General features: G+C 71.7%; 1 protein-coding gene and 1 non-coding gene across 7 annotated transcripts; both read right to left on the reverse strand.

The window, feature by feature from the left end:
• Positions 1–410: 410 nt before the first annotated feature.
• EGFL7 (EGF like domain multiple 7) lies at positions 411–11,273 on the reverse strand. Of its 6 annotated transcripts, none has more exons than XM_054727081.1 (9): positions 8,380–8,483; positions 6,985–7,075; positions 3,933–4,054; positions 3,715–3,831; positions 2,583–2,698; positions 2,341–2,436; positions 1,484–1,548; positions 846–1,008; positions 411–675 (listed from the first exon to the last, which is right to left on the reverse strand). In XM_054727081.1, exons 1-9 carry the CDS (start codon positions 8,407–8,409, stop codon positions 441–443), a joined length of 1,035 nt encoding a protein of 344 aa, XP_054583056.1. In that variant the 5' UTR covers positions 8,410–8,483; the 3' UTR covers positions 411–440. The 6 variants fall into 6 exon arrangements, with proteins under 6 accessions (XP_054583056.1, XP_054583060.1, XP_054583057.1 ...); XM_054727083.1 differs by lacking the exon at positions 8,380–8,483 and adding an exon at positions 11,069–11,268 and having other exon boundaries at positions 572–675; XM_054727085.1 differs by lacking the exons at positions 846–1,008; positions 8,380–8,483 and adding an exon at positions 11,069–11,273.
• MIR126 (microRNA mir-126) lies at positions 1,750–1,828 on the reverse strand. The gene has a single exon (NR_129252.2). It is a non-coding gene; the product is annotated as a microRNA mir-126 (primary transcript).
• Positions 11,274–21,756: the final 10,483 nt, after the last annotated feature.

Genomic DNA, 21,756 nt, shown 5'->3' on the forward strand with positions numbered 1-21,756 from the left:
CTGCTCAGGGCCACAGGATGGCTCAGCCGGCGGCGCAGGGGGTCTTCCGGGCCGCGGGCCTCCTCCCCGGGGCCCGGGCCGGAGCCTTCTAACCCCCCGACCTCCCAGGGCCGGGCCACAGCTGAAGGGGGCAGCGGTGCGCCCCGAGGCCTGGCAGGCACTGGGCAGGAGGCTGAAGATTGCTCTCTGGCCACTGGCGAGGGGCGGGCCACCTTGTCACCAGCAGGAAGCGTCTCTGGCCTGTGTCACTTTCCCAGAAGCCACTGCTCCAGCCCCTTTTGGAGGGGGACCAAGACCCCCCCTAGGTGGGCCCAGTGGGCTGGAGCCCCTCCCTGTCCCGTAGCCACACCCTCCCCTCCCACCGGCCAGCACGCGCCCGCCCCCCACAATCCATCCACGGACACGGCAGCTCTTCAAGTCTCATTTTATTCTGACAAAGGTCAGGGTGGGGCTCCCCAGCTAGCACGCTGCCGGGTCAGTGGCCCCAGGGCCCCAGGCTCTGTCGCACTCCCCTGGGCACAGGCCTGCTGGGTGCAGGGGCTGAATTCACGCAGGACCCCTCGGCCCGCCCTGCCCCGTCCTTCCGTGAGGAGAGGTGGGGCGTCCTCCCAGGAGAGGGGTGCAGTGCAGAGCTGGGGAGGAGGCAGGCCTGTCACAGCTCCTTCTTGCAGGAACCTGTGGGGGAGGGGTGGGGGCTGAGGTCAGAGGTCACTGCTCCCACCACCTGCCAGGCCAGCCCGATGTGCCCCTGCCCTTGGCCTGTGGGCACGGACTGGCCCCCCTGAGGGCAGCTCAGGCTCCCGGGGGCTGTGGGTGGGGGCCGGGGGGGGCGCTCAGGCACTCACAGGACCCCAGCTGCTCCTCCAGGAAGGAGACCTGCTCGCTCAGCGAGTCGATGCGGTCCAGCTGCTGGAAGGAGTGGGCCAGGAAGCGGCCGGGGTCCCGGAGCCCCTGGTCCAGCGCCCGCGAGGCCAGGCTGTGCAGGGGCTCCAGCACCAGCTGCAGCTTCTGGGGGCCGGCGGGGGCCAGGGTCAGGGCGGGTGGCCTGGGCCAGCCCCTCCCCCGCTCTGGCCCACAGGCCTTAGGGAACTGCTGTGCGCAGGTCTAGCTGCAGGGCCCCGGGCGTCCACCAGAGGGGGCGATGGTGCCGGGAGAGCCAGAGGCCCGTGGCACAGCCGGGCCAGCCGGGCCCAGGTCCCTGAGGACGGGAGCACCTCAGGGGTGTCCGGCCGAAGGCCCACAGGACACTGCCCCCCAGGGACAAAGGCGGGGTGAGCAGGACCTGGGGTCAGGTTCTCTGTGGCCTGAGGGATGGGGCCGAGCTCTCAGCCCCTCCTGTGGGGTCCCAGTCCTCTCCCGTTGCCCCGCCCGGCATGGAACCCAGGCCCAGGGGCCCCCTGGGCTGTCAGTATCGGGGACCCTCCCCACTGAACACAACCGACAGACCACGGGGCTGCCCCAGCCCCAGCCCCGCCAGCCTCACCTGCTCCAGCACGTCCACCCGCGTCCGCAGCCTCTGCACCTCCTCCTGCACCTCCCCGTGCGCTCCTGGGGAGACGCGGGGGCTGAGGCGGGGCCCCTCCCCTCGTCTGGGCTCCCACTGTCCCCCGGGGCCGCCTGGAGGTCTGGGGGGTGCCCTGGGCAGACAGCCCCACCCGCCGGCCCCTGGGTGCGGGTCCCCGCCGTGCTGAGGGGTCCCCGCCGCGCCGACGGGTCCCGCTGAGTCCGTGCTGCGCGCTCGGTGCCGGGCTGCCGACGGCGCATTATTACTCACGGTACGAGTTTGAAGTGTCACAGCGCGTACCAAAAGTAATAATGTCCCGTCGCCAGCGAGGTGCGGTCTCCGGGCGGCGGCGGGGACACGGGCCGGCGGGCCGTCCTCTTCTCCGGCTGAGACGCCCCCGCAGCCCTCCCCCCGAGCCCAGGGAACCGGCCACCAGCCCTTCCCCCGAGGACGAGCCCCTCTGCCCGGCCAGGGAGCTGGCCTCCCGCCCAGGGCCGGCTGCCCGCTGCGCCCCTCCAGCCCGGCCCCCCGGTGCAGCGGCAAGCGGGGGCATGTGGGGGGTTTACCTCGGGTGGGGTTTGGGGCCACCCCGGGGGGCCCTCTCCTGGGCAGGCAGAGCACCCTGTCCGCAGAGCGGCTGTGCCCCTCCCAACGCCGGCCCCAGCAGCTCCCCACCGCGCTGACACACCACCGGGCACGGCCCCCTGCGGCGCTGCGCTCACCCACGTCTGTGGGGGGTCCGGCAGGGGCCCTGAGCCTGGAGGTCTGGGGGGTGGGGTCCAGGCAGACCCGGCAGAGGCCACCCCGAGGGCCCTCCCCGGGGGCACCAGCCTCACCTGTCTGACTGCTGCCTCCCTGCCACCCGGCCGGGCAGTGGCCGCGTCCCGGCCGGACACAGCTCCCTCCGTTCTGGCACGGCGGCTGGCATATTGCTGGGGGGGGCGGGGGGGCTGTCACTCACTCAGGAGAGGCCCCCGGGCCCCGGGGAGCCAGGGGCAGCGGGAAGGGGTGCCGTGCAGCAAAGAGGCGGGGGCTCGGGGTTGGAGAGGAGAGGAGGCTGTGCCGGGGCCGGCCTCACCTGCTCCGCAGGCCCCGGGGAGCCCACGGGTCCTCTTCCAGCCCGGACAGCAGGCGTAGCGCGGCCTGGCGGGCGCCGGCCCGGGGCTGCGGCGGTAGGCAGTCTTGTAGATGGTTCTGGGGGCGAGGGGGGGGCGGGGAGGCAGCTCAGAGGGGCCCGACCCTCACGGGGCGGCCTCACCGGCTGCTGCCAGGGCTCCTGGGCTCAGGTCAGGCTTCCCCCAGGCCCTGCCTTCCTGGTCTGAGCCTCCAGAAGCCACACCAACCGTCTCCCCGAGTGGACAAGGCCACCGCGGGGTCCCCAGAGCTGCTCCTCCCCAGGGACAGCGGTGAGGGTCACCGCACAGCCCTGTCCCGCCCCGTGCTGGGGGGCTGAGCGGGACTCAGGCAGCAGGAAGCCGCTGTGCCTGGCACAGGGCGGGGCGTCCCCTATTGCAGGGGGGATGAGGCCCCGAGCGGAAGGTTGCCGGGTCAGTGCAGAACCCGCTGGGCTCCCCGATTTGCTGAGGGTGCTCCCTGCCCCAGTGAGGCCCAAACCGCCACGGGAACCTCTGAGCAAGGCCTGGAGCGGGGCTGTAAGCACAGAGCCCCCGGCACCCAGGCCCGGCCAGCAGCTGGGGGAGGACCGAGCCGCGTCCAGGGACCAGGACTCCCCTCACTGGGCTCAGGGCCCCGGGACTCAGAGACCCGACAGCACATGAGATGTTCAAGGCACATCTCCAACGCCGAGAACGGGGACGCGTGCCCCTCGCCGGCCACAGGTGCAGGGAGGCCTCGGGGGGACAGATACGCCCTCCAGGGGTGACCACCGGACTGTCGGGGAGAGAGGGGTGCCCACGGGAGCCCTGAGGGCAGGACCTGGGCAACGGAGGCGGCATCACCCCGGGGACAGAACCTGAAGCCAGTGGTGCCGGGTGGGGGTGGGATGAACACCCCAACATGGAGGGAGGCACACAGGATGGGGACCCCTCTAACAACGAGGGGGGAGAAGAGCGAGGCCCCACGGTCAGGCAGGTCAGTCCGCCACCGGCCCCGCGTGGCCTCGGGGAGCCCTTCTGCTGCCCTGGCCCCCTCCCGCCTCGGGGTGCACTGCCCTCCTGGTCCCGGCACACGCGCGGCGGGCGGGCACTCACCGGTACGTGCTGCAGACGCGGTGCCCGCCGCAGGTGGTGAGGAAGGGCTGGTACACGCGCTGCACAAAGGACTCGGTCACGGGGCCCTGGGGAACCCCCACAGCGCACACCCGGCGGCTGGAGGGGGCGGCGAGTCAGCCGGGGGCTCAGAGCCAGGACCCTCCCAGCTCTGGGACCCCAAGGACTGGGGGAGGGGCTGCCCAGGGAGGGGTGCTCACCCAGGCCTGTAGACCAGCTCCGTGCCGCCCGCCGCCAGCACCAGGGCCCACAGCAGCAGCAGCTCCCGGCAGCCCCCCATGGCCCGCGCCTGCAGGCGGGACGGCCTTCTCCTCGGGGTGGCCTGCAGCACAAGCAGCGCCCTGAGTCCCGGGCAGACTCCCCGCCACCCAGGCTCCTGGCGGGGTCCCTCCCCGCCACACACAGCCCCCGGACCCACAGGTGACGCTGCAGCCGGGAGCCAGCGCCCTCGCTCGGGGCCGGCGGCACCTGGCCCTGCGGGTCTCGGGCTGGTGGACCGGGAGGATCGAGGCTCCGGGACGGGGCGCTGAGGCAGGTGGGCGCCAGCGCCCCGCAGGGTTCAGCTTCCTTGCCATGGCAGGACAGGGGAGCGCCTGCACCCCAATCTCAGCCCGCAGATGGGGGTTAGTGGGCAGAGCTGGACCCCAGCCCAGCTGGCCTGGGCCTCCTGGCCTCAGCGTCCCCTGCAGGGAACCGGCCACGGGCAGCGTGGGAGTCTGCCCCGGGGGTGGGCACTGGGCACGCAGATGCTCTGGCCTCAGAGGGGGGAGGGGCTGCACTTAGGGGACTCCTACGCTGGGGATACCAGTCCGGAGTACTGGGGATACCAGTCCCAGACAGCGCCCGGGGCACCCGGGCCGGGCACTGAAGCAACCCCCCATGCCAGTGGATTAAGGCCATGGAGCTCCTGTTGGGGACGGGAGCCAGGAGGCCCGGCGTGGACCCCTGGGAATGTGAGAAGCCGGCCCGGAATTAATGGTCTGCAACTGGCCGGGGGCCTGGAGGGCGGTCTGCACAGTCGGGGCAGGAGGGGCTCTGCATCTGTGCAGCCAGGGCCTGGGGGGCCGGGGAGCTCCTGGCTCCTGTGGTCCGGGTGCCCACCCGAGGCCCCAAGGGCCGGAGTCCCCCTGCCCCTCGCTGCCCTGGCCCTGCAGGCCCCCAGCCGGAAAGGCCCAGAAAGAAGCTGCTGTGCATGTGCGTGGGTGTGCGTGCGTGTGCGTGTGTGTGCATGTAGTCAGTCAGGTGGACCCTTCTCCAGCTTTTTCCGCAAGGACACCCCTGGGGTCTGGGCCCCCCTGGCTGTGCGGTCAGTCCCGTAGACGGTGACCACGTGAGCAGCTACCAGCCGCCCCGCCCACCAGCGGGCTGTGACCGGGGGTGGGGGGGGGGTGGGGGGGTGGGGGGGTGCCCTGTTCCTCCGCTGGCCACTCAGCTGGGAGCTCGCTGCTCACTCTTGCCCACCCGGGCGGAAAGGCAGCTGGGGAGGGTCCCTCCTGAACCCCCTCTCCTCTGTGGCCAGGGGCGGGGCAGCGGAGGCGTCGGGACTTAGTTTGGGGGCAGCAGGGGTTCTCGGAGTTGCTGGGCAGGGCTGTGAGGGGCAGGCTGGAGGGACAGGTGGCACTGGGGAGCAGGCCGGGGAAGGCGGCGGGGGCTGGGCCGGGCAGGGCCGTGCCAGGGTTCGGGAGACCCTGCGTTCCTCTCCCCAGACGTGCCTGCCCGCCGAGCAGACGGCTACCCGCCTTCCAGCTGGTGAGCGAGGGACGGTTTTAGGAAACAGTTTTTGAAAGTCATGCCTGCCCTGGGCCAGAGGAAGCCAGGCGCTGCCCCGTCTGTGCTGGGCTGGCAGAATTTCATTCCCCTTCGGGGTGCAGCCCTGCTGGGCCGCAGGCAGGGCGGGGGGCGGGGGGGCCGAGCCTCCAGGTCCCTAAGCAACAGTGTCCTGTCCCCCCAGTGTCAGCGTGAGCCCTGCCCACCGCCTGCCCGGCCGCACCCGGAGCCCCACGGGGAAGGGAGGCGGGGGCTGCAGAGGGAGAGGCCTGGCCCCCCGCAGGGAGACGGTCCTGGGGGGCGCTCGGCGTGTCAGGGTCCGAGGGAGGCGGGTGAGACCAGACGGACCCACTGGGGCTGCGCCTCTCCGCCGCCGTCCCACGCCTCCTCCTCCCGGTGCCGGCTTCGCGGCGGGTGGGGGTGACAGTGGAGTGACACCCCCGCCTGGACTTCGGGGTGCGGGGCCAGTGAGGCCCCGGTGGGGGACGAGGGCTGCGGCGCCCCCGACCCCTCCCCGCGAGGCCCAGCCCGGCGCCCGTCACCAGCAGGGGGCGCGCGTTCCCGCGGCCGCTGGGCCCATTCTGCAGACCCAGCGCGGGCCGGTGCAGGGGTGTCAGCCCGGCGCCCCCCGCCCGCTCCCCTCCCGGCTCCCCGCCGTCGCCCGCCTCGCCCCGCAGCGTCGCGCGCGGCCATGTCCCCGACCTCCCCCACCCCCGCCCAAGCGGCGAGCGCCCCCGGCCCCCGGCGCTCCCCGCGGCCCCCCGCGCACCCCGGCCCGGCGCCCCGCTCCCTCCGCACTCACCGCCCGGTCCGGGCGCGCACGCGCCGCCGCCGCCGCCGCCGCCACTGCGCCGGGGGCCCCGCCCCGCCCCGGCCCCGCCCCACCTGGCCCGCCCGGCCCCGCCCCGGGTGCGCTCCGTGCCCCCGCCAGCCCCATGGCGCAGATGGGGAAACTGAGGCCTCGCAGCGCCCGTGCCCGCGCCGGGCAGTGAGTCAGCTGGAACCGAGCGCCGCCGCGGAGGCCAGTTCCCTCGCTAAGCCGAGGGCGCTCACAGGACCCCCCGGGCCCGGAGACCCTTTATTCCCGCGAGGTCACGGCTGGGTCCCCGTGACCCCGAGCTTCAGCCGCTGCAGGGTGCCGAGTCAGCACCCCTTTGTTCAGACACTCGGGCCACCTGAGTGCCTCCCAGTCCCCGGGAGCTCCCCCAAACCCCTGCCACCTCTGGGGACTCCGGGGGGCGGGGGGGTGGGTCCCCTCTCCGTGGCTCCGTTTCCGCATTTGCCAGAGTGGCCAGGAGCAGGCGTGCCCTCGGGGGACGGCGCCCCACAGCTGGTACCAGGCAGGGCGCCTCCCTGGGGACTGGGATGGCTTTGGTCCCCCCTGCCCCTCCGCCCGCGCCCCGTCCCCGGTCAGCTGAGGGTGTAAGGCACCCCAGGCTCAGCCCCCCCCTTGCGCCCAGAGCCCGGGCTCGCTGTGGGACTCACCTGGAGAAGGGCGCTCCGTCATGCCCCGGACGCTGGTGGCGGCTGCTCTCCCACGTGCCGGGGGCCACCCGGGCCGCCCCTGTCCTGGGGTCTGTGGGGCAGACACAGTGTGGGTGAGCGCACAGCCTTGGTCACCCTGAAGGGGGACAGGGTCAGCTCAGAAGCCACTGTGGGACCTCCGCCCCCACCCCGTGGTGGCCCCAGCTGAACGGGACTCCCAGATCTGCGGTCAGTCCGTAAACAGCGACCCTGGAGGCCGACGGGGGTTCCCGTCTGTGGAATGGGCCGTTGGCTCCTGCCCTAGGCCCCGGGATGGAAGGAAGCTCTCTGCAAAGCCCGGTGAGGTGAGGGTCCAGCCGGCTCCCCGGGAGGGAGGGGCGTCCTGTGGAGCCAGCAGCGGGGGACGCCTGGCTGGGGCCTCCTTCGGTGCCTGGGAGCTGACGGGAGGTGGGGGACCCACCTCGCTGGACAGGAGTCCCCAGAAAGAGGCCTCTCCTTCCTGCCCCTCAGGGGCCACGGCCTTGGACGGGGGGTGGGGGGGGTGCCTAGCACCCCTGGCAGCTGGTCGGAGGGACAGCTGTTGCTGGGAGCCCTACTCTGGGCCTTGGGTCTCCTCGCCCCAAACCCACTCAGGGTGGCCCTCGTCCAGCCACAGGCAGGAAAGGGTTAAGAGCTAGACCTAGGCGGCCCTGTCCCCTGCCCCCATCCTGTCCCTGAAGCCGTGGTCACTTGACCCTGTGACCTCCTGCCTGAGCAGAAGGGCCGCCCGGAGCTGGGTCAGCTCGTCCTCTCGGCCTCGCCTCCCGCTTCCCCATCTGGAGCACGGGCGGCCCTCAGCCCGTCAGACCGCCGGTGGGGACGCCAGGCTGCCGGCGCCAGGGCCCAGCTCGGGGCTTTGGGTGGGACTTGGGCCGCTCTGGGTGGGGCAGAGAGGGGGAAACCAGGGCCTCCCCAGGGCCCAAGGTGGGCAGACGGAGTGCCGCACCCCACGGCACCAGGCCAGGCCAGGGGGCTCCGTGCCCCCACGTGCACACCTCACCCCGGCTGCAGGTTTGGCTTTGGGGTTCCCGTCCTGCCCCCGCGAGCGCTCGCCCACCCTTGGGGTCTGAGGAGGGGTGAGGCGAGCGGGGCTTCTCTGGAAGGCAGGGTGCGGCCAGGAGGGCAGCCGGCCGCCCCCACCTGCTCCTCCGGGGCCACCCACCCGTGGGCGCCCTTCGCCGGGGGCCCGAGTGTCCTCTGTGCCGTGGGGACGGCACAACAGGGAGGACAAGGCGACGGCACCGGAGAGCGGAGTCGGGGCGCAGCGAGCTCAGCCACGGGTGCGGGGCCCGGGGGGCCTCAGGGTGCTCGCCCCACTGCCCGCTTCCTGCCCCTCCGGGGCCGCTCCCGCCATACCTGACGCCGCCCAGGCCCCCGCTGGGCCATGGCCACCAGCGCCGCCGCCGCGGGCCCGGGGTGGACCCTGGCCCTCGCCGGCCGCCCCGCGGCACCTGCTGAGGCCGCCCGCGGGCCCGCCCGCCGCAGCCGCCCTCCCGGCCGTGCATGCTGGACAGCGGCTGGGGCCCGAGGCGCCTCCCGGGCGAGGAAGGGCGGCTTTTTATGCTCCCTCCCGAGCCAGTCGGGACTGGGATGGGCCCTTCCCGCCGGACTTCCTGTGTGTGTTCCCCGCTGATAAGGGTCTGCGGCACAAACAGGAGGCCGGGGCTGCGGGGGGCCCCGGGGGAGGGGCCTGGCCCAGCTCCGGCTTCGGGAGGGGAGGCGGGCCGGCCCCCCGGGGCTTCGAGTCCAGCCCTGAAGCAGCCAGAGTCCAGCCCTGGGCGAGCTCAGCCCGGCCGTGACCCGGGGCCCGCTGGCCCCACCTGGGAGGGAGGACGTGGCGCGCCGGGCCCTCTCAGAGCCGTGGGTCCCCCACAGTAGTGTGACGCCACAGGAGGGGCCGTGGCTCGGTGACTGTGGACGCCCCCAGGGCACGCAGCCCCCCCCCATGTGTGTGGGAGCCGGGGGAGGAGCCAGCAGGAGAGGCGGGGGGTGCGCCCGGAGCCTGGTGGTCTGAGAGCAGCCGGTTTGGGGATCCCTGGAGCCCAGAGTGGCCGTGGAGGCAGGGCCTCCCCTCGGAATCGGGCTGTGTCCCCCAGGGAGGGTGCCCCTGGAGAGGACAGCCCCTGCGCCTGTGGGGTGCCCGGCCTCCAGCAGGCTGAGGGGTGCAGGGCTGCGAGTGGAGGGAGGCCGGGCCGTTAGGGTGCTTCCTCAGAGGGGCCCAGCCCCCGGCCTGGCCCGGCTCCTCATTAGGGGGCCCCGGGCCTGCAGGCCGAGCATCGGGGACCACAGTGCTGGGTCCCAGGGGACCAGGGAGGGGGCCGCTGCTGGGGACCTGCCCGGCCACACAGCGGACCGAGGGCCTTGGGCGGGAGCCCTGGCTGAGCCTGGCCTTGACCCCCCGCTTGCCTGCACCTCCCTCCGCCCCCCCGCACCCCCACGTCCTGGCCAAGAGGGGGCGGGAGCAGTTTGGGAGATTCCCCCCCGGAACGCTGAGGGCAGGGGGGTCCCCACAGCCGCAGGGACCTGCTCCCGGCCCTCAGGCCGAGGGTGTACGTGGCGGCAGGGCCGGCAGGGCCCGGGGCTTCTCTGGGCCTCAGTTTCCCCATCTGTTCCGCGGGGACGAGAGAGGAGCCGGCCCCCAGGGCTGTGGGACTGGGGTCCCTGGGACTCGGGTGCTGTTGGTCTGAGGGGTGAGGGGCCTGGGGCCTCCGTGCTGAGGTGCCCCTGCCCTGAGCTGGAGCCACAGGCCCCCCCCTCCCCTCCAGCCCGCAGTGGCCACACTCCGGACACCCTTTTGCCTCGCCCGGGCCCCTGTGCTCTCCCACCCGAGGGCCCGTCTGCCCAGGGGCTGGGTGTCCTCCCGAGGGTCCTCGCCAAAGAGTAGGGCCAAGTGGGCTTTGCCCCCTCCCAGGAGGTGCCCACACCACCCAGCCCCCAGCCCCCCGGTAGAGGAACCGGCAGACACCAGGCCTGGCTGGATCCACCCCCTCTGTGTACAGACGGGGAAACTGAGGCCCAGAGGGCGAGCTGGAAGGGGAGCGGGAGGCGGGCCGGGGCGGGAGCAGCCCTTCCCTGTGCCTTTCCCAGCAGCCCCAGGGCCTCCCGTGCCCCCCTCAGACGTGGCCCCGCCAGGGACGGCCTGGGACCGGAGCAGCTAGCTCGCCAGACATGTGGGCAGGGTAATGGGCCGCCCCTCCCTCGAAAGCAGGGGCATGTTAGGGAACTTTCTGGAAAGACGCCCAGGTTGCGGAGTGAAGCCAGGCGCGGGGAGGGGAGGAGGCAGGGTCCTGGGTCCCGTGGAGTCAGTCTCAGTGCTGGCTCCTGGGTGCCAGCCCCGCCTGCTGCTCTGGGAGCCCCTCCTGACCCCAGACCCTCCAGGACCGAGACCAGAACCAATCTGAGGAAGGGCCTTGGCCCAGCCCCCCTCTAGGCCCCCACCCCGCACCAGCCTCGTCCTGCCCCGTCGCCTAAAACCCACCTGGGCGCCTAAAACCCACCTGGGCCCACTCTCAGGGCCCGGAGCCTCAGGGGCACGTGCAGGAGGTGGCTGGGCCTCTGTCCAGGGGGCGGGCAGGGGCGCCGGGGGGGTGAGATCGGGGAGGGCAGAGGCGGGCGCTGTCTGGCACCCTCAGACGCAGCAGAGTCCCTGGGGCCTGGAGCCGAGGAAGGCCACTTTGCGCCCATGGGCCTCCCGGCACTGGAATGCTGGGCTCACCACGAGCTCCGGGCTGGAGGGGCTCGTGCTGGGCAGGCCCGGCCCCCCCGCCCCCCCCTCACCTCTGATGGCATGGAGCACACCGCCTGCCCGCAGGGAGTCCGCCCCAGGCCTACGTCCCAGGGCACAGCCCGGCCCGCCCCGCAGGCCCAGCACAGAGGTGGCCACCGGGTGGGATGGTCAGTGACCTCCACGGGCCCAGGCTGTCCACACCGGGTGGCTGAGATCTGGCCTGGAGCCCGCCAGCTTCGGGGGCACCGGGGGCGGGGGGGGGGGGCTCAGCACTCGGGCTGTCGAGGCACCGAGATTGGAGGGGGTCACGCTGCTTACCTTCCCCCAGCGCGCTGCTCCGGGGGTGGGCGTGGCAGGGTCAGCAGGGCCCTCGGGGCCCCCTGGGACCCTCCTGGGCCCCCTCGCCGCCCAGCATTGGCCTCTGCTGCCCCAGGAGAGGATGGACCGAGCCCGGCAGAGGCCGGCGTGGGCGTCCAGGCGGCGTGAGGCCGGGGACACCGGCGTGTGAGCCGCCGCAGGAGGAAAGAGCGGAGCGCGGAGCGGGAGATGAGCTTCCTGTTGATCTCCCACACGCTGGGCGCGGGGCGCAGGGACAGGATGGCCGCCCAGCCTCCCACCAGGTGCGCCGAACCTGCCCCGTGCGGCTGGAAGGGCGGCCCCTGGGGCCCCCTGAGCTGCCTGCACCTGAGTGGGGCCAGGCCCCAAAGGGAACAGGCTTGGCAGAGAGCATGGGGTCTGTCCTGCCTGCCTGGGGTCCTTCCCTCCCCTCGCCTGCCCCCCACGCCTGCCTGGCACATCCGTTAGAAGTGCCCTGTGCCAGGCGCCCTCAGCGCTCACGGACACCCGGGGCTGAGCATCGCCCACGGACCCGCAGCTCAGAGGGAGGACGCCCAGGCGGTCAGCGGGCACGGGAGTCCTGCACCTCCTGCTCCCCGCCTCCCTGCCCGGGGCCACCCTGGAGGCCCAGGACGCGCCTTTTGCCCGTCCTGGTTCCCAGCAGGTCCCCGTGGGCCCGTCTCCCGAACACGGCCCTCCGGCCACTGCCCAGCCAGATCCAGGTCGGCACGCTCCCCGCCGGGATGGCGTCCTCCTCGGCTTGGGGGCCCCCGGCCGCCGCCCAGTGGTCAGGGAGCTTGTGGGGGTGACATCCCTGCCGTGGCTTCCCCGAGGCCTCCCAGCGCACTGGGACCCCACGCCCGGCGCCCCGAGCACCAGCTCCGCGGAGGGGCGAGGGGCGCGTCTCGCTCGCTGCTGCCTGCCCTGCAGCGGGACCAAGCCAACCCCCTGCAGGTGCACACGGGGCAGAGGGAGCCCTGCAGGTGCCCCACCCAGGCGGGTGCCCCCACCCAGGCGGGCTGCACACGGGCACTGCAGACAAGACTGCAGGAACGCGAGCCCCAGGAGCGGCGTGGAGCTAGTGCTGCCCGGCAGCTGGCCAGGTCGCCCCCAGCCGTGTGGGCACGCCCACCGCCCGCTCCCCGCCAACACTTGGTCCTGTCGTCTCATCCTGTTAGCCACTCCGCTGGTTCTGCAGTGGCTGCTGCATGATCACTTCTGTGTTTTTGAACCACAGGTTTCCTCCTGGGAAACAGGCTCCTGGGAGGCCCCGGTGGGGGTGAGAGTGGCCGGGCCCTCGGGGAGCAGGGCAGCCGCCCCGGCCGGACCCGGCTCCGCTGAGCCGAGCCGTGTGAGCTGCGGGCGCTGAGCTGGTCGGACGGGGGGGCACTTTTCTCCTGCCAAAGGCCATGTGGACGGTTACAACCTCAGCCTCGGGCCACACAAACGACCGGCCTCAGAGCCAGCCTCTCCATCGCTCACACGTGTCGGTAACTCCCCAACGCCTTGGCAGGGCCAGACCGAATGGCTTCGCGGGCCTCCTGCGGCCCCCGGGCCGGACGTCCCCCACCCCTGGTCCAGGGCCTGAGCGAGTCTGGGGGTGCAGAGAAAAGAGGCCGCCTGCTGGGCCTGAGCCTGGGGCCTGGCTCTGACGTCTGCTGGGGGTGCCCAGCGTGTCCCTGGCTCCCAGGAGGCCCCCTGAAATGCCTGTCCCCGAAGCTGTTGGCCAGGCCGGGGTCAGAGTGCTGACTGCGGCCACGCGGTGGGCATCGGGGTGGCCGCCCACTCCCGCAGGAGCCTTGCTCAGCAGGGAGAGCCCCACAATTGAGTCCGAGACCCACCGGTGCTTGGCCAGACCCTCGAGGGTCGCCAGCCCACCCTCCCCCTCCCTGGCTCGTCCCAGTGCCCGGCCCTCCCACTCGGGCTCCCTCCCCCCTGCAGAGGCCGTGCCGCCCCCCGGAGCTCCCCCGCGTGTGGGGGCTGAGGAAGGGGGCTGCCCTCCCCCCTGGCACCCTGTGCGGAAGCCCCGCTCAGTCCAGCTGCACTTTGCTAAGCTGGGCGGATGGGGCCGCCGTTAAGGTGGAAAAAACACTTTATCTCCGGGGACGGAAAAGGAAGTCCCCGTGAATGGGGGTGAGGGGAGGCTCACGGAGGGGCCAGGCTCAGCAGCCCTCCGCTCCCGCCCCCGCCGGGCCATCCTGTCCCCTCCCCTCCCTGCCCACGAGGGGAGAGCGGGGGCCAGGCCCTCGGGAGCCCTTGGGGTGCGGGAATGACGAGACGGGCCAGCTGAGGCTGCAAGCTGCTGGCCCCCTGTCACCGCCCCGTGAGGGTGACCCCACAGTCTGACCCATTCAGGAGGAGGAATGGCTTCCCAGGGTCATGGAGAGGGTGACCCCCCGCCCAGAGCCGCAGGGCCCAGCCGGAGGGGGGAGGGGGGGAGGGGCGCAGCGGCCTGGGGGCGTCGGGCAGGCCCCTGTCCCCAGCACCCGGCGGTCAGTGGGGGCTGCGAGGAGGTGTGGGGGGACCCTTCCCTGGGCCCCAATGAGCTCCTGGGTCTCTGCCTCCGTGTCCCCAGGTGGCAGGTCAGGGGGTGGCAGGTGTGGGAGCCCCGGGGAAGTCTGGGGGTCTCTAAACTCCATCCCGGTGGGCAGTGTGTGCCGGGCCTTCGGTGGGGGAGGGGGGAGAGGCGTGGTCTGCAGCTCCCACCAGACTCTCCAAGGGGCCGGGACCCCTCGAGTCCAGAGCGAGGCCCTGGGTGCCTGCAGCCCTGCGGCCCACCCCTCAGCGCCACGGCTCCTGTCATCGCCATTATGTCCTCACAGCCTTCAAAACGCAGAGGAAGGACGAGAATTCGCTGCCTGGCCAGAAATCTCTGTTTCCTCTCGGCCAGGAAACAGGAAGTGAGTGCGGGGGAGGTGGGGGGGGCACGAGAACAATGGGAGCCCCCCCAGAGGGGAAGGGGAACTGCGTCAGGGCGGGGGCCGGGGGGGGGCCTGACCTCCCGCCGGCTCTGGCCCCCGTGAATTCAGTCTCGGTTCTCTTCCTGATCCCAAATCAGTGTCTCAGTGTTGGGGGCAGGGCAAGGCCACCGCCGGCTGCCAGGGCTCCTGGGTCTCAGGGACCCTCGTGCTGAGGCCTCGCCCCCAGGGGTACACGGAGGCCCGGACAGGGCAGAGCCTCGCCGGGGCCACGGGGGTGGGGCTGCAGGGCCTCCCTGGAGGGGCCACGGTGCGGTGCAGGGGACGGGGACCCCACGGCACAGGAGGGCACCCTGGACCCTCGCCGGCCCCACGGGCTGGACCAGGAAACCTCGCTCCACCCTCGCCCCTGAGGAAGCGGGAGCAGAGGCCGGCGAGGCGGGAGCAGGGGGCCCGCAGGCCAGCGCCACAGGCCGGCTCTGTCCCTGGGGCTGCGGGACCCTCGGCTGCGGGAGGGCCTGGCGCCGTGAGAACCAGGGCTCAGCCAGTTTCTTAAAAAAAAAAGTTCTTAAATCCTCACTCGAGGAACGAAGAGATGCTTTCCTTTGAATTTTAGAGAGAGTGGAAGGGAGGGGAGGGGGAAGAGCGAGAGAGACACGTCGATGGGCTGCCTCCCACACGTGCCCCGACGCGGCAGAGATCAGACCTGCACCCCAGGCCCATGCCCCTGGCTGGGAATCGAACCCGTGACTTCTCAGTGTGCGGGCCGGCGTCTAACCACTGGGCCACCGCCAGGGTCCTTTCTCAGAGAGACAGGAACACCCAAGATGAGAGAACCATGGCACGCCGCACATGGGGATGGAGCCCGCAACCCAGGCCTGTGCCCTTGACCGGAATCAGACCCGGGACCCTGCAGCCCGCAGTCTGACACTGCCCACCGGGCCGCCCCAGCCAGGGCTCTTTCCGTTTTGTTTCAATGGAGCAGCTTCACTGAGCTGTGGCTCACGAACCGCTCAATCCCCCGTCCACTGCGAGCCCAGGGCGTGAGCCCGGGCCTCAGGCCGAGCAGCCGGCGCCGGTCAGCTGGGGGACAGCTCCGTCTCCCCAAAACACCCGCCCCGGCCCAGCCCGGCCCGGCCGCTCAGGGGTCAGAGCGTCGGCCGAGGACTGCAGGGTCTCGGGTTCGATTCCAGTCAGGGGCACGTACCTGGTTGCAGGCTCAATCCCTGGAGGCAACCAATTGACCTCTCTCTCTCTCTCTCTCTCTCTCTCTCTCCTTCCCTTCTGCTCTCTAAAAACCAGTGGGAAAATACCCCCAGCTGAGGATTAAAAACTAAGAAAGAGCCCTGACCGGTGTGGCTCAGTGGATAGAGCGTCGGCCTGCGGACTGAAGGGTCCCAGGTTCGATTCCGGTCAAGGGCATGTACCTTGGTTGCGGCACATCCCCAGTAGGGAGTGTGCAGGAGGCAGCTGATCGATGTTTCTCTCTCATCGATGTTTCTAGCTCTCTATCCCTCTCCCTTCCTCTCTGTAAAAAATCAATAAAATATATTAAAAAAAAAAAAAAAAAAAAACTAAGAAAGAAAAACCCACACCCTCAGCGGTCACCACCATGCATCGAGCCCCCAGTCCCAGCGGCCGCCGCCACCTCCGCCTCTTCCATGTCTGGGCTCCATTGCGCGGGTTTCTGCTACAGAGTGTGTGTGTGTGTGTGTGTGTGTGTGTGTGTGTGTGTGTGTTTAGGCGTGTCCCCCTCCCCTCTCCATCCCCCCCTCTGAGCCCGCGTCCACTCTGTGGTGGGCTGCATCTCTGCATCTCCTTCGCCCACGCCTTTAGCTGCTGTGAGTCACGCTGCTGTGAACACGCGTGCACAGCCTGCATGCACATGCGTGTCCCCCTCTCTCGGGTCCACGCCAGAAGCGGGTTAACTCATTTGAGGAGCTGCCCCATCTCACCTCCCGAGCAGGTGGTGTCTGACCGCGCCCCCCGCCAACCCCAGGGCCCAGGGCGGCTGGGGGGCCGCTCCCGACCCGGCAGGACCGGGAAACACGCGTGGAGCCGCTCCGACACTCCTCCTCCGGGCCGGGCTCGGAGGGAACCAAGGCCTGTGGGCTCTCAGGGGACGGCTGTCACCCAGCCTGGGTGGCGGGTCCCACCGGGGCCGCAGGGGCCTGTCTCCCCTGATGTCCGGGACTCGTCCCCGAGCCCCCGAGAGGGGCAGGGGTCGCTGGGACGACCCCGGGAACGTTCCCGGCGCGCTGTCCTGGCTCCTGCCCGCCCCATCTGGGGTGGTGGGGCCAGGACCAGGGAGGCAGGGCCCCACCAGTTTAGGGGAGCAGCAGCTGGTCTGGGCTGTGTCTAGGGCCCCGGGTCCCAGGGCCACTCTCCCCAGACCCTGGTGTCCTCCATCCATAACGATAGCGACCAGGCCCCTCGCTAAGCCTTAGGGCTCCCCTGGGACCCCTGCCCTGGGGGAACCGAGGCTCGGAGGGGCCACGCAGCCCCATGCGACCCCACGCGGCCTCCGCGCGGCCGAAGCTGGCTCACTGCCCTCTCCCGCCCCCGCTCCAGGGTTGGAGTGGCCCCAGGCGAGCGGGCGCTTTGGGACAGGGTCCTCGGCCTCCCGGACTCTGCTCACTCTCCACCAGCACCCCCTTGCTGTCCGGGGGGCCTACTCTGTGCGCCCCACGAGTGCCAGTGTGCCCGAGGGAAGGGGCCCTCCCAGGCCGGCAGCGGCTCCGTCCGGGCAGCGCACGGGCATGGGGGTCGCCCAAGTCTGGGGTGTCTGTGCTGCTGCCACAGGCCACCACTTCAGCCCCCCGACGCCAGCGGGACGCTCAGCCAGGATGTCCCCAAGCCCGCCTGGCCGGGCGCCCCTCCCGGGGGTGGCGGCTTCCTGCGGCCTCTGGACAATGGCAGGAAACGCGGCTCGGGCTGGGTCAGGCCAGGCCACGTGCGGCCCTGGGAGGGGCGGGAGGCTGCCCTGCGTGGGCCAGGCCAGGGGCCGGCCGGCCGGGCGTTCGGGAACCCCCCCCCCCCCCCGCCCGCCTCCAGGAGGCCCCGTGGGGCTCGTGCAGAGCTGTGGGCTCGGGGATGTGATGGTGATGGTCATGCTTTACTGCGTCTGACTCACAAGGCACAGGGGCTCCCCCAACCCTCGCCCCGCTCAGCACCCCATTTAAAGCAGCAACACGCAGAAGGAAGAAAGCCTCCAGCGGGGCCCCAGCCGGACGGCTGCAGGGCCTTCCTGGCGGAGAAGCCGGCGCCTGTGACGGGCAGGACGGGGGGTCCCTGTGGGCCCAGCGTCCCTGACTCCTGGTACAGCTTACAGCCCACGTGCAAGCCCGTGTGCGCGTCATCGGGGCTCCGTGTGCGCGTGTCGTGCTGACAGAGCCCGGTGCATCTGAGGCATAAACGGGCCCGCCACGCGTGTGAGCTGCCGGGTATCTGTGCGGCTCCCGGGGCCTGCGGCGCCCCCCCCGGCCCCCCCGCTGAGGGTGCACGGGAATCAGCGCTCAGGCAGGCCGCGTGACAGCGCCGGGCGGGCACCCCGAGGCCCCCTGCCTGGGCCTCAGTTCCGTGCCGTTCTGACAGTCAGACACGCGCCTTCCCCTGGGCCGTGTTAGGGCAGCTTTAGGCTCACGGCAACACGGAGAGGGAACCGGGCCAGAGTGACCGCGGCTCCCATCCCGGATCCGGCGCCGCCACGGTCCTCACCCGCCGCGCCCACGCCCCCTCTGAGATGCCACACTCCCCGTGGGCAGCTGCGTGGTCCTGACGTCCCCCGGGTTCTCCCCACAGCGAGCGACGCCAGGACCCCCCTCCCCTCGACGCCCCACACCTGCTGGCTGGCGCCCCGCCAGGCCCTCCCTGGGCCTTCGGGAGGGTCCCCGCTGTGTGCGGGTCTGTGACCCGTTCCCGCCCATTGCTGAGGGGGACTGGGGGGACCCGTGTAGGGGGGCAGTGTCTCCCCAAGTAACGGAGAATCACCACGGGGGCGCCGCGGGGACTCAGACACCCCAGAGGTGGGCCCCCAGGTGCCCGTCAGCTGGCAGGGCAGACAGCTGGCGCCTCCGTGAACGCGTGTCACTCAGCCACAAGCGGGAGCCGCGTCCCGACCTCGGTGACGCCGGAGCTTGGAGCCCAGCCCCCGAGTGAGGGAGCCCGACGCAGGACAGACGTCTGGTTCCCTTCACGTGGAACGTGGGGTGCAGACCCGCAGACGGATCCGCGGGCGGGCGGGGCGGCCGCCGGGGGTGCTCAGCATGCATCTGGGATTCATTCCCCTGAACCGCACACGCACAAACAGCAACACGGCCCATTTCATGTTCCTTACACATGTTAACACAACTTCAAAGAAGTGAACATGGGTTACACCAAACGCATGGAGCGTGCGCCCCAGGGACGCTGCGAGGAGAAGGAAGGCCAGGTCCCAGGGCTGCCCGGGGCCGAGCCGGACAGAGGGGCATCTCGCCAACCCCACAAACATGGTGGCATGCTTCAGGGGGACCCCGGAGCCAGTGGGGGGTCAGCACCGAGGGCCCCAGCCCCGGGGGGGAGGGTGTCTTTAGGGCCGTGTCCGTTTTCCCACACTCGCGGGGGCTCCGGGAACAGACGTGGGGGCAGGGCAGGCGGGCGCTGGGGGGTCGCTCACACTGCGGCTCCCTTTAGGGCAGACGGCAGGTGGAGCAGGGGGGCGGGCCCTGGGGGCACCACCTCAGGCTGAGCCTGGTTGGGACGCGGGCAGAGTCAGAGCCTCCTGAGCCACTGGGAGGGTGGGACCCGCTCCCCGCTCCCGGCTCCCCGCTCCCCTGCCCCCAGGAGCCGGCTGGCCTGGTGGCGGGCAGGAGGGAGGCCTGAAGCTGCTCCTGGCCGCCTCGGTCCAGATTCCAGGGCTGGGCCTGGGGCCCCCAATCCCTCCCGGCCCGGGCCTGGGCGTCCGGAGGGGGAGGGGCGGCAGGAAAGGCTGGGGGAGCCGGGACAAAAGGCGGACGTGCCGGCGGCCATGTGCGCCCTTATCAGGCCCTGCACTCGGTGGGCGCTGCCTCGGCGGAAGCGCTGTGCTCCGCCGCCTTCCTGCCGCCCCGCCTCCGACCACCGACCAGGCCGGCCCAGGCAGGGCGAGGGGACCGCGGGGTGACATCTGCTCCTGGGGGACACGCGGCGCTGAGGGCTCTGGGCTGCAACGCAGGTGGAGTGGGGCAGTCCCACCTGCTGTGCAGGGGAGTCGGCACAGACCCCCGTCTCCCGTCTGTCACCGAGGAAACTGAGGCCCCAGAGCGGTGACCGGCTGGGGGCGTCCAGAGCGCCGCAGTCCCCCGTGGGGGCTGACCAGGCCCCCCTCGGGGCCCTGAGAATGTGGGGGGGGGACACGCCCCCACAGCCACCACACTGTGCACCTCATTTCCCGTTATCTATGAAAAGTGCGCCTCGATGGGCAAACATGGGGGGTGGCCGCAGGCAATGAGCCGGGGGGGGGGGGGGGGGGCTCGGGGGTTCCTACAGGGACCACAGTTGGTTGGGGGATGGGGCGACACCCGGGCCCGAGGCTGTGCCCCCGGCTGCGGCTCCAGGAGGCCAGGTGTTGGCTCTGGAGAGCGGGCACCCCCCCCCCGCCCCCCCCCGCCCCCCCGCGCCCCCGCGCCTGGGAGCCGGTCTGGAAGGGCCGCAGTGCTCACGGGCTCGCCCTCTGTAACCCCCCGTTGGCCTGGTCACCCCACTTCCCGAAGGGAGACAGGGGAGGGGACCTGTCTCAGCCGCGGCACCTGGGGACCAGGCAGTGGCGATGTTGACAGCTCCCTGGGGTGCAGCGTGAGGCCGGGGGACAGGACCCCAGCTCAGTGGGAACAGGCCGTGGGACCTGGGGGCAGAGCGGTGGCGGCAGGTCCTGGAGGCCGCCGGCCCCGCGGTCACACCGGCCGTCCCCACGACGGGAGGCCCCCCCGCCCCCCCCCCCCCCCCCCCGTTTCTGCAGAAAGAGGCCCCGTGAGGCCGCTCCCCTGTGACCCGCGGCCTCGCTGTCTGGGCGTTTGGCTTGGTTGGTGGCCAAGCGTTCCCGTCGCCTCGGGGACACACGGGGCCCAGGCCGTGGCTGTGCCGGGGGCGTGACCCCTGTGCCTTGCCTGAGGCCGGGGGACAGTGGCCCTCGGTGGGCAGGGGCAGGGGCAGGGCCAGGCGTGTCCCTGTTGGTCCTGGCCGGGGCGTCACACTCGGGCGAGAGGGGACACGGCTCTGGCCAGGCCCCTGACCTGCCGCAGCCAGCCACGCCCTTCACCCCTCGGGCCTGTCCGTGCCTCAGTTTCCCCATCACAGGGGCCCGGCGTCCGCTTGCGTGGTGCTGGCCCGGCCCCGTGGGCAGCGCTGCCGGACCGGCGGTGCGACGTGCTCGGAGCCACAGAGGCCCCGCGTCCGTGTTCTGAGCACGTCCACACTCGGAGGCCTGGCCGAGGCCCCGCGGCGGCGGGGGGGGGGGGGGGACCCTGGCGGCTCCGCTTCCTCCTGACCCGCCGTGGGGCTCTGCGGGAGCACCGGGGTGCGGGGGGCCTGTGCTCCCATCCAACGCCTCGTTCTCCGAGACCCGGCCAGACACCCCCCAGGACGGTTAGGGGATCTGTGACCCTCGCTTCCACCTCCATTCTGGGGGCTCACTGGGGGTTCACTCACTGGGGGGGCTCACTCACTGGGGGTTCACTCACTGGGGCTCACTCACTGGGGGGGTTCACTCACTGGGGGTTCACTCACTGGGGGTTCACTCACTGGGGGTTCACTCACTGGGGGTTCACTCACTGGGGGGGTTTACGGGGGGTTCACTCACTGGGGGGGTTTACGGGGGACTCACTCACTGGGGGCTCATTCACGGGGGGCTCACTCACTGGGGGGGGTTTATGGGGGGCTCACTCACTGGGGGCTCACTCATTGGGGGGCTCACTCACTGGGGCTCACTCACTGGGGGTTCACTCATGGGGGGGTTTACGGGGGGATCACTCACTGGGGGGGTTACGGGGGGTTCACTCACTGGGGTTCACTCACTGGGGGGGTTACGGGGGACTCACTCACTGGGGGCTCATTCACGGGGGGCTCACTCACTGGGGGGGGTTTATGGGGGGCTCACTCACGGGGGGCTCACTCACTGGGGGCTCACTCACTGGGGGGGCTCACTCACTGGGGGTTCACTCATGGGGGGGTTTACGGGGGGCTCACTCACTGGGGGCGGTTACGGGGGGCTCACTCACTGGGGGTTCACTCACTGGAGGGTTACGGGGGGCTCACTCACGGGGGGGGTTTACGGGGGGCTCACTCACGGGGGGCTCACTCACTGGGGGCTCACTCACTGGGGGCTCACTCACTGGGGGGGGTTTATGGGGGGCTCACTCACTGGGGGTTCACTCACTGGGGGGGTTTACGGGGGGCTCACTCACGGGGGGGGTTTACGGGGGGCTCACTCACGGGGGGCTCACTCACTGGGGCTCACTCACTGGGGGTTCACTCACTGGGGGCTCACTCACTGGGGGCTCACTCACTGGGGGGGTTACGGGGGGATCACTCACTGGGGGGGTTTACGGGGGGCTCACTCACTGGGGGGGTTTACGGGGGGCTCACTCACTGGGGGGGTTTATGGGGGGCTCACTCACTGGGGGGGGTTTACGGGGGGCTCACTCACTGGGGGCTCACTCACTGGGGCTCACTCACGGGGGGTTCACTCACTGGGGGTTCACTCACTGGGGTTCACTGAGGGGTCAGCGTTGTGCTGCC

Source organism: Eptesicus fuscus, chromosome 15 (assembly GCF_027574615.1).
Source record: "Eptesicus fuscus isolate TK198812 chromosome 15, DD_ASM_mEF_20220401, whole genome shotgun sequence".
Lineage (NCBI taxonomy): Eukaryota > Metazoa > Chordata > Mammalia > Chiroptera > Vespertilionidae > Eptesicus > Eptesicus fuscus.